At 38.9% G+C, this 20,697-nt stretch overlaps 1 protein-coding gene across 1 annotated transcript in view; it reads right to left on the bottom strand.

Moving 5' to 3' along the window:
* The window catches only part of LOC309556020 (dynein axonemal heavy chain 5-like), a 468,481-nt gene that overhangs the window by 215,616 nt on the left and 232,168 nt on the right, over positions 1 to 20,697 (bottom strand). Inside the window, exons 50-53 of the mRNA XM_082258288.1 lie at positions 20,345 to 20,581; positions 14,628 to 14,795; positions 12,368 to 12,574; positions 3,964 to 4,293 (exon numbers count right to left, since the gene is read on the bottom strand). Of these exons, the coding sequence (XP_082114414.1) occupies positions 3,964 to 4,293; positions 12,368 to 12,574; positions 14,628 to 14,795; positions 20,345 to 20,581 (942 nt within the window). The remainder of the gene's footprint in view (positions 1 to 3,963; positions 4,294 to 12,367; positions 12,575 to 14,627; positions 14,796 to 20,344; positions 20,582 to 20,697) is intronic.

The raw sequence follows: 20,697 nt of genomic DNA, 5'->3' as shown, positions 1-20,697 counted from the left end.
AATAATGAGAAAAGAGCAAGGATTAATTGTAAAAGAGTGTGAAATGTTTTTTTACAGCTTTTTAGAATGCTGCTGACAGCAAACTGTTCCATAGCAATGGCAACTAAAACAAGTAAATACATACATTTAATACATTTTAAATGGCTACTCATGTCTTAAGCATGTACAGTATCTCACAAAAGTGAGTACACCCCTCACATTTTTGTAAATATTTTATTATATCTTTTCATGTGACAGCACTGAAGAAATGACACTTTGCTAAAATGTAAAGTAGTGAGTGTACAGCTTATATAACAGAGTAAATTTGCTGTCCCCTCAAAATAACTCAACACACAGCCATTAATGTCTAAACCTCTGGCAACAAAAGTGAGTACACCCCTAAGTGAAAATGTCCAATTTGGACCCAAAGTGTAAATATTTTGTGTGGCCATAATTATTTTCCAGCATTGCCTTAACCCTCTTGGGCATGGAGTTCACCAAAGCTTCACAGGTTGCCACTGGAAACCTCTTTCACTCCTCCATGATGACATCATGGAGCTGCTGGATGTTAGAGACCGTGCGCTCCTCCACCTTCCGATTGAGGATGCCCTACATATGCTCAATAGGCTTTAGGTCTGGAGACATGTTTGGTCAGTCCATCACCTTTACCCTCAGCTTCTTAAGCAAGGCAGAGATCTTCTTGGAGGTGTGTTTGGGGTCGTTATGTTGGAATACTGCACTGCCACCCAGTCTCCAAAGGGAGGGGCTCATGCACTGCTTTAGTATGTCACAGTACATGTTGGCATTCATGGTTCCCTCAATGAACTGTAGCTCCACAGTGCCCACAGCACTCGTGCAGTCCCAGACCATGACACTCCCATGACCATGCTTGACTGTAGGCAAGACACACTTGTCTTTGAAAACCTCACCTGGTTGCCCCCACACACGCTTGACACCATCTGAACTGAACCAAATAAGTTTATCTTGGTTTCATGAGACAACAGGACACAGTTAAAGTAATCCATGTTTTTAGTCTGCTTGTCTTCAGCAAACTGTTTGCAGGCTTTCTCGCACATCATCCTTAGGTGAGGCTTCCTTCTGGGACTACAGACCAATTTGATGCAGTGTGCGGCGTATGGTCTGAGCACTGACAGGCTGACCCCCCACCCCTTCAACCTTTGCAGCAATGCTGGCAGCACTCATACATCTATTTCCCAAAGGCAACCTCTGGATATGACGCTGAGCATGTGCACTTAACTTCATTAGTTGACCATGGTGAGGCCTGTTCTGAGAGGAACCTGTCCTGTTAAACCACTGTATGGTCTTGCCCACCATGCTGCAGCTCAGTCTCAGGGTCTTGGCAATCTTCCTATAGAGCAACAATTCTTTTTTTTCATATACTGAGAGAGTTCTTTGCATGAGGTGCCATGTTGAACTTCCAGTGACCAGTATGAGTGAGTGAGAGCGATAACACCAAATTGAACACACCTGCTCCCTATTATAACACCAAGGAGGGGAAATGGCTAATTGGGCCCAATTTGGTCATTTTTACTTAGGGGTGTACTCAATTTTGTTGCCAGTGATTTAGACATTAGTGACTGTGTGTTGAGTTATTTTGAGGGGACAGCAAATTTACACTTTTATACAAGCTGTACACTCACTACTTTGCATTGTAGCAAAGTGTTATTTCTTCAGTGTTGTCACATGAAAAGATATAATAAAATATTTACAAAAATGTGAGGGGTGTACTCACTTTTGTGAGATACTGTATGTATACCTATAAGTAGGAATGCATGCAGCAGGTTCACAACAATACAAAAGGCAGCCCAGCATAGCTGTACTATCTTAAAGGGTCGACTGCTGTTAAGACCAGACAACAACTGTTGTGGCATGCTTCATTTTTAGCCAACACCTATTCTGTGCAATGATTTTTATTGCATTTCATAGAAATAAATAATAGCAAATACACCCATGCAAGGGGAGAAAATAGTTACATAGAATAATTGAAAGTTTTGGAAAGTAAATACCAACAGAATGACTAAAGTCAACACTCTTAAGAGGCTGACCATGGACCTAACATGAAGAAAGCCAGGATCCAATGATGTTAGGTCGTCTTGGGGAGTGTATACTTTATAAAGTAAGATAAAGGACATGAAAGGACAAGTAAGTGAGCAGAAGGTACAGGAAGAGAGGGGAGAGAAAGAGAGCAAAGAGGTAGGGAAGGGGGGGATGTGGGGTAAATTCTCTACAGACTTGGGTAAAGCTTAGGACATCCAATTATTAATAGCTTAGACTGGAAGGTTCCTCAAGGGGAAAGGCATAGTTACGCTATAATTCCAAGATTTTGAGAAATTTGGAGTTAGAGTCGTTAAGGTAGCTAGACATTTTTTTAAATTATCATCAGTGTGGTCATACAGTCTTTGAATTCTTGAAGAGGCCTGGGATTGAGCAGTGTAGTTAAACGAATTTGGCATCCTTAGGAGGTGATTAGGTGAAACAGAGTCCAAAGACTCTAGCCCAAAAAGCAGTCCCACTCAGACTGAGACCACCAGATGTGAGGGACATCACCACAATGTCTATGGCCCCTAAAGCATCTATCACTATAATTTGGGTTTGCATGAGCTATGTGGTCAGGGACCCAGTAGCACCTGAAGAGAACTTTGTATGCTGATTCTAGAATTGTCTTGTTAAAGGAACATTGCTTTATCAGACCAGATTTTGCGTCAGTCCTCAAGGTATAAAAGGGTTGCATGATCTCATTCCCAATGCCCCACCTGTAAGATGGTGGATAGAGAGCTACAGCCATTCAACATATTGTATCGAACATAAATTAGTCTAGGTTTTGTTCAAAACTAAAAACAAAAATCGGAGGTTTGACGTAATGCCATTATCCAGTGTTGCAGTTGTAAATATTAATAGAATTTGTGTATAGTAGCCCAAGAAGCCTCCAACTCTATATTTATGTACTGGCACTTGGCTGCATTATAGGAACTTAAACTTCAGATTATCTGGCCTTACAATGTAACCATTCCTCAAAATGAGTGAGCTAGGAAATGTCGAGTAGTCATAAAACTGAGAATCTATCTAGCCGAAAAGAATTGGTGGGAAAAATAAGACAGATATGTAGATAAAAGAGTTACCTAAGATTGGTATGGAAGTCACTAAATGATTGGCAATAAATAATAAATAAGAGCATGAATCAGAAATGTAGTTAGGAACACCGGTAATGTCAGGGCAGGTGGAAAACTGGCCAAGACAAACCATATGATCAAGCACTCAAGCACTCAGATTCAAGGAGTCCAGCAGATCAGAAGTCATGACAAAGTAGGTTCAAAGAAATCAGGAGCAGAAATGTAGCAGGGTGTAGGAAGACTGGAGCATGTATAAATGAAAGCATCATGGAGACAGCATTCATTGCAAGAAGTAATACAAATATGGACCAATCAGAAGATATACACACCCCCTATGTGCACAGCTCATGTTAATGGATAAACATGGCGGGTTTGCTAATGCTGGAACACAGGAACTGAGTGCAGGAGACACAGCAGTCACAGGAGCAGCAATCGGCAGACAGGAGGACCCAACAAGGACAGAAGAAAGAGTAGTAACAGGAAAAGGTGGACAGTAGGACCCAGGAAAGACAGAAGATAAAACAGCAATGCTGTAAAGAAAGTCTAATACCAATCAAAGTCCTGATACCATATTGTGCCACAGAGAGAGGAGCAACTTCCAGATGACTGCCAAGCATACCCACCACAAGCAGGTTCCTGATATTATAATTTTAATATCTCAAAGAATAAAACAAAGAGGAAGAAAAGAAAATGTAAGCACATTAATGACTGTCCTGGACAAAATTATCTGGTTAAGTTTTTTGAGAAATTTACAGTAAACTTCAAGTGTCCATATTATGCATGCTATGAAAAATACTGTAGTCTTTTATCTGAAATTTCAGCATCTGGTACAAAGATGACTTTAATGACTCACCTTAATTTTAGTTGCCTGCCACACTTTGCGTGTAGTAGGGACCAATTCAGACGCCAGCTTGCACACTTCAAGTTGAAATCCCCTTTGTTCACAGAAATAGCCTTCAGCCACTGTCCTAAATATTTTGTCAATAGAGGAGTTTGATGGTAGAGTGCAATTAAACACTGTAAACTGGCGCTTTAATCGCTGGGGAATGTCATTTCGACCTCCACCGGGGTGAATCATGGCCGAGACAAATTGAATGTCAACAACACTAGTAAATTCACCAGGTTTTTCTAGGTTGTAGAAGCCCTTTTGCTCCATGAGTTGCCTTACAATTTCGTTGGTTATCTGGTAATGAAATATTAGAACAACAATCAAGTATAAAGTTCTAGGCCATTACAATAACATTTATTTTACAATAAAATATAAACAATTATATTTAATCAAAATCCCAACCTGTGGGTGGCCACTGGCCACCAATGTAGGAGAATTAACAGGAAAACATAGGTTAGTTAGACCCATGCAGTATTTGTTATGCTAGTTGAAATTGCTAAGAGCAGATATAACAGGCCTCTTAAATATTAGCACATACATATTTTCTCTAGCAAGTTCTGCATTATCAGATTATAAAAGCCATTCTATGAACAAGGTTATGTTATATAGTCTGATAAAAAAAGCATTACTGTACATCAAATTATTATAATTAGTAATTACAAGTATTCTTGCAAATGCTAAAGGGAAAGCTAGGTACACAGGTATTGAAATTCAGCTGATTCAGCAGGAACCAACCAAATTTTAGTCTATGTGCAGCCTTTTCTGTTCATCAGAACTGGTTATCAGACCAAATGATCCGGCTGGAAAACCAACATTCGGTCAGCGGCTACAGCAAATGACTTCAGAGCCAACCAGTGCAGCTTTTTTTCTGATGTTTATGAATACTGCAACCACTAAAGAACAGTAGCATGTTAAAGCTGAGCTACAGGAATAATAAGGGAAAAATACCAGTTAGTGCAATTATGTATTAAATAAACATTAAGTGTGCTTTTAAATTCAGCTAGTATAAGTAACTGAATTTTATTTTTTTCCCCAGATTCCTAAAATTTACTTTACAGCATGACTAGTAGAAGAGTCATAACTAGAGCCAATTAGGGTCTGCTGCACATGTCTTAACTACAATAATAGTAACACGTCATGCTTATACTGCCTTTTTTAAAAATATCTTTTAGAAATGAATACTCTGGAGCTGCCCAAATATGCTAACTGTAGAATGCAGTCAACTCCTAGTAGGGTTCTAAAGCTGGTCATACATACCATGGATTCTGCTGAAAAAATATAAACACCAATTACATTGTGATTTCTGTTCACTTCATACTTCATCTCCTATGTGTGCTAATGTGCCATGCAAAGTTTTATAAAATGGAAAAAGAAAAAGCCAAAGCCTCCCATCAATATGTAAATTGCCTAACTACTGAATTAAAACAGCCTAATTAAATGCGTTGAATCTTGCATTCTAATATGTGTTCTGCCATCAACAACTCCAGCAGAACAATTTTAAGGTTATATTAGCAATTGTAGTCAACTAATAATTTTTTCGTGGATATATTTTAATTCAGTTTATGCTTGCCCACTTTGTAGATTCCACCAGACTACATTCAAATATATCAAATAAATTCATATGATATTAATTTGTGCTTATTCTCCTGAGGTCTAGCAGCTATTGCATAAATAGTGCATTACATTATGTATTTTTTTTAGCTGCATTGTGGTGCTAACATTATTTACATAGATGATTACATATATAGCATGTGTTAAATGTAGTATAAGCAAAGTGATGAAAACACCACAACATAAATTCAGAAAGTGTTGGATGCAGGCACAGTCTATGTGCTGTAAGGAATAACCCAAAAACTCAATTCCTTTAAAAATATGTTAGCTTTGGGCATAAAAGGGAGAAAAAAATAAAAGGTTTATTGGATTTTTATAGCTGTCTGTGACTTCACTAGGGTGATTTTCCCACAAACAAACTTAACCTTTTAAACTCACATCCCTCAAACTTTTTTTAAGTTAGACTATATTTTTGTTTCACCCTTTATTTCATTACCTTTGAGGAAGTCAGGTTTAGAAACAATCACTTGGATAGGTCCATTTCTCATTCTGCAAATACTGGCTTCCTGGCTGTCAGGTTTACCCTCTTGCTTCAATACTTTGTGCCCCTTACTTGGAACAAATATGCAAATAGGGAAGTCTGACTCTGACTTCACAGATATGCATGCATGTTCCAAGTTAGCAACTCAAACTTTATTAAACCCAGTTGGTCAAATAGAGATTTCTTTTGGTGGTATTTGATCACCTGTGCGATTTTTATTTTTTGCTCTATAAACAAAAAAAGAGCAACAATTCTAAAAAAAAAAACAATATTTTCACATTCTGCTATATAACATTCTCAAAAAAAAAATGTAAATATCAAAATGTTTCATCCTTTTAGGCCAATTTGTTTTCTGCTACATATTTTTGGTAAAAAAAAAATTGGAAGAATCGTATTTTGATTGGTTTGCGCAAAAGTTATTGCATCTACAAACTAGGGGAAAGATTTATGTCATTTTTATTTATTTAATTATTTTACTAATGGATTTTTAGCGGGACTGCGACATTGCGGCAGACAGATCAGACACCTAACTGACATTTATGACACTTTTGGGGGGACCAGTGACATTACTACAGTAATCAGTGCTAAAAATATGCACTGTTACTGTACTAATGACACTGGCAAGAAAGGGGTAACACCAGGGGCGATCAAAGGGTTAAATGTGTCCCTAGGGGGTGGGGGATGTACTTATGGAATGAACATAAGGACCTGTGTTCCTAAATAGGAGGAACACAGGAGCCCTGTGTCCATTGCTGTCTCCATGGGGAGTGATCGTGTGTGCCCGGCGGTAATCGCGGCTGTCGGACCTGCATATCAACTTCCCCTGTGGCGAATGGGCACACACGCCCCCATGAGCAGTTCCTCGAAGCGACGTACAGTTACGTCGTTTAGCGGGACAGAGCTGACTTGCCGCAGTATATGTACTGCTGGCGGTCGGCAAGTGGTTAAAAAAGGAAAGTCCACACTATATAGTGTAAGATCCTAGGAAAATGTCTGAAATGTTCACTAACTACATCTTATCCAATAGCCTCCCTTCCTTAACAGACCAGTTGTTCTCACTGAACAAATAAGGGAGGGAGACACTGAAAAGGGCTTTGATAGTTACACTCCTAATCCTTGTGTTAGGCTACATTCACACAGATGTTTTGTATCAGACGGTAGCTAAATTAATCTGCACTTAAAAAAAGTTGAAAGATTTCCTGCAGATAGTTGCGGTTTGTAAATGAGATTAGCTGCGTTTATGTGCATCAGCATTGTCAGGCATTTTTTTCTCAATACCCCATTCTTGAAGGGATGTTTTACCCCAGGCACCTCCTCTTTCACTTTGTTGGTAGTTTTCTGAGCAAGGAGATAGAGCTGTGTAATTGAAGTGGAGTCCAGAGCAAAGCTGGTGCTTACCATTGTGTGTCTGCTTGAGAGGAGAAGATTGAGGGCCGGTTCACCAGCATGGCACTACTTTAAAAAAACCACCAATTTGCATGGTACTGCAGTTCCAATGCGATTTGGTACCCACAAACACACTGCATTGTTATCTGAGTTTAGGGTGCCATTAACAATTAATTGGCACCCACATGCAGATCGCAAGGGCAGTGCAGTAACCTGCAGTGCAGGAAACCACACAGAACCCACCTTTCCCACAAAGAGTTCTGGTGTTAACCGTCCCTGTGGCAGATGGAGAGGCAAATTATGTAAAGATGGGTACATCCCCTAACATCCCAGCATCTAACCAGGGGATAATTTGTCCTGATTTATAAGGAAATCAGAACCTATCCCAATAAATTCTACAACTTTACTATGAGTTTCTGCACTTTTATACATAAAATAGATATTAAAAATGTGCAGACACTTGACCAACTCTTGTAGATTGTCAGTGTCCACCTTTGACAGCTTATGAATTATTGTTAGACCACATCTGAAAAGAATAAATATCAACATGAGGATGTATGAAAACAAACATGAGAAGGAATACCAGCATTTCAGGAAAAAAAGGGGAAGGGCATTATTTTCTGCTGCTAAATGTGCAATGTGCATTTAGTTGCAGATAGTTGGTTCTGAATGCAGATAAACTGTCTACAACTACACGTTGCTAAGCGTTATGCATGAATAACATGATTACTTTGCATTGTGTGAGTCCAGCTGCTTTTAGAAAAGTCTTTTAAATGTAGCCTAATTCGGAAAATTAGACATCCGTGTGAATGTAACCTTCTGCAGTAAATAGGCTTCCCAACCAGCAAGCTTGTTCTTTTTCTTGTTAACACAAAAATAGAAAAACCTCTATTTCTAATGGGACATCTCCAGTATAATATCCAAGAAATGTTTGCTGTTAAAAGTTTTAGGAGAAATTCTCCGTTACAGTTAACTACCGTACATTATTCCCTTTCATTGTACCAGGTAACAAAACAAAGTAACAGTGGGTGATAACAGAAAAAAAAGCCATTGGCCAAACTTTGAGAGCTTGATAGAAATTGCCTAGCAGCAGGACAATTTTGCATCAGCAAGAACAGGGACAAGTATAGGAAGCTACAGATCAGTTTCTATCTGCTGGTCAGAGTGGGTTTATTACTGTTTGATGAAAAAGCATGTGTCACTGCTAAAACTACCAAAAAAAAGCCTTCTTTTTCCAAACTGAAATGAATCAGATCGGGGTACTGATGCTGTATACAAGCCAAGCTACTTTTAAAAGAAAACATTGGCTTTGCCAATGTACTCTGTTGCTGAGATGGTTGATAAAAATTGTAATGTTCTGTAATACCATATACAGTTTTAGGGGCACCCCCCAACCATGGTAATGGATTTGTGTATTTTTAAATTTGCTCTTAACGCTGCATGAAAAGATCCTCTTCCCACTGTATAGCATTTAAAAATGTTTGCATTGTTACATTTCCTCCCTGGCAGTAATAAGCATACCATGCATTTTTGTAATAGTAGTTTGCCTATTAGTTCTAAAAATTGTCAGCATTCAACAACAAAAATTGCATCATTAAGAATTCAGTGGAATTCACCTCTAGGTTCAGGTCATAGGAAATTCAAACAATATCCACCAAACCCTTGATGAACTGAACCTGGGCAGATTTGCCCATCAATATTCCTTTGGTTAAGTTATGGCATTATGTTTACTCAAACTTTAGCTGTTAAAACTGTTGCTTTCTCTTGAGTTGTCTTACTTATTCCCTTCCCATCTTTTAGCTATGGTACCTTCAACCCCTGAGTTTCCTTCCTAACACAACTATATAGATTATGCCTCCGCAACATGCTAATGTGTGGGAAACAGACCCTCATTTGCAATCTCTTTAAGAAGAACACTTATAAAATCTTGGCAAGGGACTCTTTCGCGACTGCAAAAAAATATACATTACCATACCTCATCTATGTTGAAGGACAGCACGGAAATCACAGCCATATATTTTAGGCCCATCCAAAGGCAACGATTTTTACTGTCATTTCATACAATAATCACTTGCTGACCTCCCGCCGTGTATATACTGCGGTAGTGTGGCTCTATTGTGCGAAACGACTTATCTTTACGTAGTTTCGTTCAATAGCCACTAAATGGCGCAATCGGGTCGTGATTGGCTAGCAGGGATGTCAATCAGTGGTAAAATAATGAAAAAATATCAGCGCTCAACCCTGCCTACTAGCAGCTGGACACTAACAGGTTCAGTAACAAGACCTCTGATGATAAATCAATAAGTAAAACAGTGCAGCGCTATAACCTCTAAAATCTGAAACTACAATAAAACTAAAAATAGTCCATAATTCTGAAGCAGTATAGAAAAAAAGACTAGGAATAATAGTCCATGTAAGGTGCAATGAGACCCAATAGAGATCCAGAGGAGCCAGGTGCAGATAGAAGCAAAACACACACCCTCCACCTTCCAGAGTGGCCTCTCACCTCAATTCGCTAATATACTGGCATTGCATACATATCGCATGGACAAATCGCAGAACTCCGGCTTCTACCGCTCTTAACAGTCATCGATGGTAAACGATTCCCCAATGAGCTCAAAATTATATAAACAGCCCAAACACTCACACTCCTGTAAGGATCCCTCCGATAGCCAGAATGGCACCATGGAAGAAAAATCCAAGATAGTGTAATACTGTTTTTATTGGGAACTCAAAGACACATAAAATAGCCTCTTACTTGAATAAAAAACGGATTGCAGCATGTCACCACAATGGGTCAGGACAGCGAGACTCACTCGGTCCTGCTCGATCTCCTCCGTGTCAGCGGGTGACGTCAGACGCTTCTCTCCTCCTCCCTCCGCACGCGTATCGCCTCCGTGGGTGGAGGCTTCGTCCGCTGACGAAGCCTCCACCCACGGAGGCGATACGCGTGCGGAGGGAGGAGGAGAGAAGCGTCTGACGTCACCCGCTGACACGGAGGAGATCGAGCAGGACCGAGTGAGTCTCGCTGTCCTGACCCATTGTGGTGACATGCTGCAATCCGTTTTTTATTCAAGTAAGAGGCTATTTTATGTGTCTTTGAGTTCCCAATAAAAACAGTATTACACTATCTTGGATTTTTCTTCCATGGTGCCATTCTGGCTATCGGAGGGATCCTTACAGGAGTGTGAGTGTTTGGGCTGTTTATATAATTTTGAGCTCATTGGGGAATCGTTTACCATCGATGACTGTTAAGAGCGGTAGAAGCCGGAGTTCTGCGATTTGTCCATGCGATATGTATGCAATGCCAGTATATTAGCGAATTGAGGTGAGAGGCCACTCTGGAAGGTGGAGGGTGTGTGTTTTGCTTCTATCTGCACCTGGCTCCTCTGGATCTCTATTGGGTCTCATTGCACCTTACATGGACTATTATTCCTAGTCTTTTTTTCTATACTGCTTCAGAATTATGGACTATTTTTAGTTTTATTGTAGTTTCAGATTTTAGAGGTTATAGCGCTGCACTGTTTTACTTATTGATGTCAATCAGTGGGTCTGGTGGACCCGATGTCTGCCAGCAACCCACAATCATTCCCAGGAGAGGCAGAACGGCAGATTGCCGCTTGGACAGGGAGGAAGACAGAGATCTTGTGTCCCTGCTAACCAGGAACAGGGATATCTGTCTTCCTACAGTCAGAGCAACCCCCACACAGTTAGTAAGCACCCCCCCTAGGGACACACTTAACCATTTAATCACCCGATGTTAACCCCTTCCCTGCCAGTGTCATTAGTGCAGTGACAGTGCATTTTTTTAGCACTGATCACTGTAATAATGTCACTGATCGGCAAAAAGTGTCAAAAGTGTCAGTTAGCTGTCTGAATAGTCCACCGCATTGTCGCTGTCCCACTAAAAATCGCTGATTACCGTCATTACTTGTAAAAAAAATATTAATAAATAACAATGCTATAAAAATATTGCATCGTTGTAGATGCTATAACTTTTGCCAACCCCAATCAATATACCCTTGTTAGAATTCTATTTACCAAAAATATGTAGCAGAATACATACTGACCTAAATTGATGAAAAATTTAGATTTTTTTAGATTTTTTATTTTTTTTATTGGCTGTGTTTTATAGCAGAAATTAAAAAATGCCATCAAAAGAAAGCTCTATTTGTGGGTTTGGGTACAGCATCGCCCAACCGCACAATTGTCAGTTAGAGTAACACAGTGCCGTATCACAGAAAATGGCCTGGTCATTAAGGGGGTAAAACTTTCCAGTCCAGAAGTGGTGGAGTTAAAAGCTGACCAATATCTTATGTTCTTAGGTAGAATATTTTTATGTGTCTAGGGAACACCTTGATCGGGACTGAAATTCTATCAAAGTTTGGTTTATCGTTCCCTATGTGCATGTTCCCTATTCTGGAAACAACCTTCTCTACCATTTTATGCAACATGAAATTATGAGCCCCACTGACATATCCAGCCTTGGTGCCCCCTCCCATTCTCTTCTCTTTTTCATTCCTCCCCTATCCATTTTTTCATGGTTTGGTTTAGGGGTTTTGACAGTACTTGCCTAATTGTTGCATATTTACCCTTATCTGACCCCAGTTCCATTTATTTATCCTAACAATTTGTGAACTTCCTCAGGACCTTCTCTATGGGGGTTACCACCATTCAGATTATAACGCCTAAGGGTCTAACTTATTCTAGTATGTAACTATACTGTTAATTTTAGATAAATTTTTATGTTCCCCCTTATCACTGGGCTTCCACTAAATAGTTGCCTACTGTTCTGTTAGTATTAACATGTTTTTCAAATCACAAAAAGTCAAAACACTTTCAAACAAATAAGGATGTCTACTAAGTGACTACATAGAATATATTTCTTACCTGATCACCCCACTCATTAATCACAGGCATATTGATATCATCAATAAAAACTGTCATTTTCTTTCCTGCCGGAGGGCCATATGTTGTCCCCATCCTTTTGTCAATATAACTTTCAATACTCCTCTGGAACATGTTAGGAAGGGTTGCAGAAGAAAAGTTCAACGACTTGGTGACATGAAATTCTGGGTCATATTTACTCATGTAGCCCTTTAAGAAGACACAAACACAAGTTAGGAGTCATAAGCACAAACAAAAGCGCCTGTTGCATTGGTATAATCTCTACAGGTTATACAACAATAAAATAAAAAAAAGAAGCCATCTGAGAAATAATATTATCAAGTCCTGTTTAAGGTTTGGCATGTCTTCAAGCAAAGAAGGAGGTGGCAATTTGCTAATAAAGTGAAGCAGGGCTAGTTAACTGACATCTCTTTCCCCCAGAAACAAATTTATGCCAGATGGTTTTTAGATATATTTTTGGAGTATCACAATGCTATGGATTGATTCCAAAGGCACTTTTTGTTCCAGGCGCCAACAGCAGCAGTTTGTTTCAAGTAAAACTTTTCATTTATGCTGCAAGACAAATGCCTAAACGGGAGTAATGCCAGTTGGTTATAAATGATAAATACTAAATCCAAAAGGAAGTTGGTTTACCCAAGATAACAACTAACAGAACAGCAATTACATATTTTACACAACTACTTATAACAAAAACTTGCTGCTTACTAACTGCATCTTATTAAGGTAAAATAGGAAAACAACTCAGTGTCGTTCCTTTGTGTATTAAAAAAAAAATATATATATACATATGTATATATATATATATATATATATATATATATATATATATATATACTTTGTCTGCAGCTGAAAAATGAATGTGTGTCAAATTTAACATATTATATAGCATTATTAAAATAAGAGAAAAAAAATGTAGGTACGCTACACTATACAGCCATGCATTGTTTAAATGATTTGATTTACATCAATAAGGATAGCCAAAGGCCACATCTTACTATAGAGTTAAGCCAGCCATACATGGATTGAAATTCAGCTGGTTCAACAGGGATGAGCTGAATTGTAATCCATGTATGTGCTGGCTTATTGTACATGATCGACTTGGGTACTACCAGCCAATCAGATTTTTTGTACATGCGATTACTGCCAGCAGCTATAGCCACTAGCAGTAATCATTGTATTCTGATGGCCAGTGGGCTCCTTGTTCCCCACCGCTGGCAGAATACAATAGTGCTGCAGGAGGCATTCCCCCATCAACACTTTCGGGAAGGACAGAAAATCAATTCACCCATGGCTTGTCTTAGAGTAGATGCAAACCCAATCACTGAAATCTTATTACAGGTTTAAAGTGTATGTGAACCCACATTTCTATTTTTCAGTATTTTTAGCATCATTCCTCACTGTATAAAGAATTTTCTTGCCTGGAGATCCTGAAAGCATTAGCCTTTCCTGTTTCAGGCTGACCATGACCATGTGTAATCCTTTAGTTGGTTGTTGGGCTGCCAATCAGGTCTGCTGTTGGCATGTAGAGACCTGAAAGGTAGCCCAATAGTCAACTAAATATCAATAGTCAATATATTTAACAATAGATTTTGGATTTGCACACACTTTAACATGTTAAGATCATTTCAAATGTTTTTGCTGATATTTCTTAATCTGCAGCTTTCAATATAATACATAGGGATCCTGCTGTGAAGGTCCCTGTTCAGGAACTTCCTGTTCTGGGGTGACAAGGCTTTGTTCCTGTTTCCCAATTGTGCTCTTACATTGAAACCCTTTAATTCAGGTTTTTAATTAGGACTACAAGTGGCCATTTGAAAATACATGGTCTGCTGTAGTTACCATCAGGAATGCCAATAAATGCCAACACTGGAGTGCATGTACGTAGGCAAAGAGGTTGTAAGGATACCAGCAAAAATTAGATGCAACAAGGGATGAAAAGGGTGAAAACAGTATTGTGTATGATACATGCTGCTTTAGCTAACTAAATGTTACAGGTATTTAACTGATATAATGCAAGAAAAGAGTTGTGTGACCTATGTTTACTTCCCAAGACTATTACATTTTTTCCTTTTGTGCATAGTTTAATTTGATTTATACTATCGTATTTGTAGATACAAGGGTAATAAAGGGTGTGCAGCATATAGGTTATAGCAAACAAATTCTATGTTTTAGCAGTTCTACATGTTTCCTACAAGAATAGTTATTGCACCAGAATTCACCACAATAAATTCTATTCACTCACCTTGATCATAACTGTCTTTGCTGTGCCCTGCTCACCTATCAGTAAAACTGCCTTTCCTTGTTTCATAATGGTGTGCATTAAGAAATCTGTACGAACATTGTCAACATTTGGAACCAGGATTGAGGTGTATTCTGGTATTGAGTCTTTTGGATAAACATATTCAGGAACCTGTTTGGAAACCATCAAAATTACAATTAATTACAAAAATACAATTAGAAAAAAACAAAATACAGTTTATTTGTATGTTCATGTACTAAATCAAAAATATCAACTGGACTGCCAGCATGACAAAACATCAGCTACTACTAAACGAAATATAAACCACAACTGTTACATAGTAAACATAGATAAATGACGGCAGAAAACGACCGAGTAGTCCATCGAGTCTGCCCACTTTTTTTTTTATTAACTTTGTTGTCTGACTTTAGATCTGTGTTTATCCCAAGCATGTTTGAAGCCTTTTACTGTTGACTGTCTCACTACTAGGGATGATCGAAAGGTTCGGGTCGACCATCGGTTCGACCCGAACATTGGCTGTTCGAGGTTCGGCCGAATTTAGAACTTTTTGCCGAAAAAGTTCGGAATTCGGCAACCAGAACCGACCAAAATGCAATGGGACAGGAAATGGGCTTTAAAAGCCCATAATTGGACCAGAACCATTAGCAAAAGCCAATTGAAGGGGCAGGAGAATGCTAGGAATGTTATTGGAGTGACTAGGGGGTCCATAGGCCAATCATTAGTGAATACGTCCCCCAGTATATAAGATAGCCCCCGCCAAATTCCTAGCATTGTTATACAGGGACATGGAAGAGAGTGGAAGCAGTTCGTGGACTTCTGCTACAAAGTGTCATTTAGCATTTATTAGTGTGAGGAAAGGGATATCTAGTGTAGTTAGGGTGCTCTTTTACACTTTAGTTAGCTTTAATTATTCAGTTTCTGTAGGGAAAGTGTTAAGTGCCAGGGTGACCGTAGTGTAGTGTAGGGTTAACTGACAGTGACTGCTATGGCAGGGAGACCAAACCCTTCCATATCAGGGTGACCGCTATAGAGAAAAGCTAGTTTCTCTTAAGTCACTTTCGCTGCAGTAATATGGCTTCGCCCCCGTCAGCTTGCTTTTTAGCTGCAGGCATCTATAGGGATTTTTTGAGCATATGTTTGGAGTCAGGCATGACATCTGAACATGTGTATAGGGGGTATATATACACACCCATGTATGTATATATATACACCTGCACATATATAGGTGTGAAAGGAGCAGAAAACACTACTTGCGCTAATGAAATAATTAACACCAATATAGTTACGCTCCTATCACACCTATATATGTCTAAGTGTAAAATACATATAAGTATGTGTGTATATATACCACTATACACAAGTTCAGATGTTTTGCCTGCCTCCAAAGAACCCAAAAAAATGCCAAAAAAACACTAGCGCCAAAAAAAAAAAACGCCCAGGTGTGTTGTTGCAGGCATTTTTTGGGGGTTTTTGGAGGCAGGCAAAACATCTGAACTTGTGTATAGTGGTATATATACACACATACTTATATGTATTTTACACTTAGACATATATAGGTGTGATAGGAGCGTAACTATATTGGTGTTAATTATTTCATTAACGCAAGCATATATTTCTGCTACTATCACACCTATATATGTCTAGGTGTATATATACATATAAGTATGTGTGTATATATACCCGTATACACAAGTTCAGATGTTTTGCCTGCCTCCAAAGAACCCAAAAAAATGCCAAAAAACGCTAGCGCCAAAAAAAGAAAACGCCGAGGTGTGTTGTTGCAGGCATTTTTTTGGGGTTTTTGGAGGCAGGCAAAACATCTGAAATGTCTAATTTCTTAGACTTAATTGGCCGCAAATTCCTACTTAGTACTTAATGCTATACCCATAGGTGGTTTCCACAAATGATCTATTATCAAAGAATGCATTCCCACTCTCAACCAGATTCTGGACCTTGGCTTGTGGCTTGACCGACATTGTGGTGTGTATGATGCAATTATAAGTTCTTACATACTTATATTTGATACCATCACGAGGTTGGACCCAAGACCGGGAGGCCATCTCACCTCAGTCTCTGGTAGTCCCTCATCGTGTATGTTTAAACTTCAGAAAAAAAAAATAAAAAAAAAATTTTTTTGTATGTATGTATGCATGGTATATTTGAATTGTATAGTTACAATATATGTATTAATTATTGTGCATATGCTATCACTTACAGTGCTCCCTGACAGGCCCCTGAAGAAGCGCATAGGGCGCGAAACATATTGAGCCTGGAGCCCTGAACTGTATTAACAGACAGACATACCTGACTACCCAATACCATTGCTGACAAACATCTCATACATGGGAGTAGCTTGCCTTGAATAAGCACTATCAAGGAGAGTCATTATCTTTTATCCTCCTATGTTATCTTTGGTAGCTGGTATTTGTCTGTATTATGCTGTTATACATTACCTGTAAGAATCTGTGCAATATATGCTTATGTTGAATATCTATTATGCACCTTAGGGGGTTTCTCCCCCCCCATACCTTGCTTTTAACATGAATATTTTTGTAATAAAAATTTATTGATTTTATACGATGGTTTTTTTGTTCTTATGTGCCATTAAAGTCCACATACATATTCATTTTTCAAGGTTACCCCCAGGATTAATGCAAACTAAGTGGTGTGTTTGCATACCCATCAAACCAAAATCTCCAGCTGCAGGAGGAAGTCATAAATGTAGCAGCAATAATACTACAGCTGATCTGATCTCAGGACTTCTGGTTGCTAGGAAGCCTGGATGTCAGCATCATAGCAACCATTGATGCATCCCTGGCCCCATTCTTCTGCCAGCAGGGAGATTCCCAGACAGCAACTGAGTTTAAACAAGTAGGTGGCATGCTAGCTGACATCCCTGACCAAATATATACAGTAGCTATGGCCATATTTGCCCAATGGCATCATCCAGCATCCCTGCTGCTTTGTTTACAATCAAACTGTGTGCTGGGGAAATGTGATTTATGACAAGTCTCTGCTGTGAGTGGATTGTGTCAGCATTTTTGTTTCAGTGGGATGGCAAGTATTGTTCATTGTGATTGGCATTGGAACAACATCACTGAATGTAATTGTCAATGGATTTACATTGCGTGACATTGGTTCGTATCTAAAATTGGCCTTAGTATGATATGCTACTAAGCACGGCCAAGGTAGCTGCCTCACCATCTGATGCAACAGCAGATAAAATAAACTTAATGAGAGAGAAAGAGAGAGAGAGAAAGAGAGAGAGAGAGAAAGAGAGAGAGAGAAAGAGAGAGAGAGAAAGAGAGAGAGAGAAAGAGAGAGAGATAAAGAGAGAGAAAGAGAGAGAGAGAGAGAGAAGAGAGAGAGAGAGAGAGAAAGAGAGAGAGAGAGAAAGAGAGAGAGAGAGAAAAAGAGAGAGAGAAAAAGAGAGAGAGAGAAAAAGAGAGAGAGAAAAAGAGAGAGAGAGAAAAAGAGAGAGAGAGAAAGAGAGAGAGAGAAAGAGAGAGAGAGAGAGAGAGAAAGAGAGAGAGAGAGAAAGAGAGAGAGAGAAAGAGAGAGAGAGAAAGAGAGAGAGAGAGAAAGAGAGAGAAAGAGAGAGAGAGAGAGAGAAAGAGGGAGAGAGAAAGAGGGAGAGAGAAAGAGAGAGAGAAGGAGAGAGAAAGAGAGAGAAAGAGAAAGAGAAAGAGAAAGAGAGAGAGAGAGATCAAATGTGTCAGTTGGTTCATTTTCTTGTGAATGAGTAACCAGGGTACTATGTACCCCTTACTTTAGATATGGGGGCAGTATCTGTGGGAACATTATTTTGAAGGGCTTCCAGATTTCCCCCTCCACAGACCACCCACAACCACTGGGCCTTATCCCCATGTTGAGAGCATGTGACCTGGTATGATTCAGGTGCAAGCTTACTGTCCCCTTTCCAGCCAGCTGCATGTTCATATAAAAGTTCTGGTATGGATTTTGGGAGAAATCCCATGCTGTTGTTTTTTAGCGTGGAGTCCCTCCTTAGCATGTATTTTAAATCCTCATCTAGGATAAGTGTCTGCTTTAAATGAAGGGAATCCCTAGTTGAATGAAGTGGCTGGGAAATTTCATTTACTGTCAATTTAAATGATATTTTTGTATTTTTGATATGTTTTTTTGTAACTGTCAGTTTTGCCAGTTAAATGAATTTAGCATTTTCCATGCTTTACTTTTATCATTATTAAAATAACTTTTTCAGGCTAAATAGATCGAATAGCCATTTTTTTTAATTGGCACGTGTCCCCCATTCCCTTTGTTAGATCTGTGGTGGTCTCCTTGCCATTTTGTTTACAACAAAGAAACAATACAATAGGTAAATGTTTTTTAGTGGCAAATGGTATTTATTTCTTTGTAAGCACCCGTTCACATCAGTGCATCCTGTCATGTGATTTGACAGATCCAAATCGCATGACAAGCTGCACCCTATTGTCAGCAAAAAACTGTTCAAATTGGTGCGAGAACAACTATGTGGTGCCGCATCGATTAGAAAAAAAGGTTCTTGCACTGTTTTTTTTATGTCAGCCAAGTCACACTTGAAGTCGCACTGACCTGCAGATCAGAAATTGTACAATTTCAAGTGAAGTCGCACTATTTCAAAGTTGGATTTGGTGTTAATGGGGGCTAAATGTCACTTTTGCTGTAGTACATCCTACAGGTTTGCCACTTCATAAGCCAGTGTAGAGCATTCCCAAGTTATCCTATGTTATATTTAAGGGAATTTACCCATTTTAATGTTTTAAATTTAAGCAGTATTAAAAGATCTACTCCCTGCTGAATGGAATTTTTATTTTCTTTTTGCATTGGTACATGTGACACAGGGCAGTGCCCAGCTCCCATGCCCTTTGTTTGACAAACCCACGCCTATTAGCCGTGATAATTGCCAGAATTGATTTTAAAGATTTGACTTTAATGGGGTTGAGATTAACATTTAAACTTCCATGTAGTTAAGCAGAAATCCTACGAACCACACTAAAGTACAGTATGTTCGGCTTATAATTATGTTAGGCTAGCATTATTTCCACATGCAATTGAAAAGAACACATCCGTATAAAACAGAATACTAATTAAGGAAGCAAGTATTAAACAATAAAAGCCACAAATTATTTTCCACTAAGTGCCGTACATTGGCATCTATTTTTTTTTTATGCCAGAAATAAACATATATTAAAGCTCTTTTATAAAAACTGTGGAAATATCAGCATTCTATCAATTTGTTCTATCAATTAATACAAAGCTTCCTCTGATTGGCTGAGTCAGAGAGGTGGGCTGATGATGTCCCAACCTCTGACTCAGCCAATCAGAGGAAGTTTTGTATTCATTGATAGAATACATTGCTTTCTGTTAATGGCCACTGTGATAGACTCTACTGTGTTCCAGGTACAAGACAGGAAGTTTTGGCTTGAACCCAGAACACAGTGCAGCATGCTGTATGTAGCTGCAGCTACATACAGTTTATAGCATACGTCCAGTGGCCTCACATTATAGTGAGGGACATCGTTCGTTTGGGCAAAGCTGGATGTAAAGTCTAACAACAGAGGGAGTTCAGCTTTAAAAAAATGTAGTATCAAGAATCAGAACAATTCTATAAAAATCAAAACACACAGGCTTTGGCATACAGGCTATATATACTGATATAAACTATGCAGCCTAAATATGGATCATATATATTTACATACCTTTTTGGACCAGTGCTCCCATTGACCATTTTCATTAATGACAAATTCAAAAATGGTTTCATCTCCTTTAACAGCAGGAAGCTCAAGAGGAGCAGAGTGATCGCGGAGGAATATTTCCATCTTCATACGATCCTCAAGCTCCAGCAATGCACCTATTGACCACATCAATGCAAAGACAAATAATCGAGCCAGGTGTTCCTGGCTAGGCTGCTTCTCCTCCTTATCTGAAAGAAGACCCTAGAAGAAGATATGAAATAAATAAAATACGAAGGAGTCATGAATGAAAACTTTAAATAACCATCAGTCATTGATATTTCAAGATCATAAAACTGGACTTGGATTTGAAATAAATT

This window comes from Pelophylax lessonae (genome assembly GCF_965119305.1).
Source record: "Pelophylax lessonae genome assembly, chromosome: 5".
In the NCBI taxonomy this organism is placed as follows: Eukaryota; Metazoa; Chordata; class Amphibia; order Anura; family Ranidae; genus Pelophylax; species Pelophylax lessonae.
Note: the sequence above shows the minus strand (reverse complement) of the source record. Positions and strands in the feature narration are given on the sequence as shown.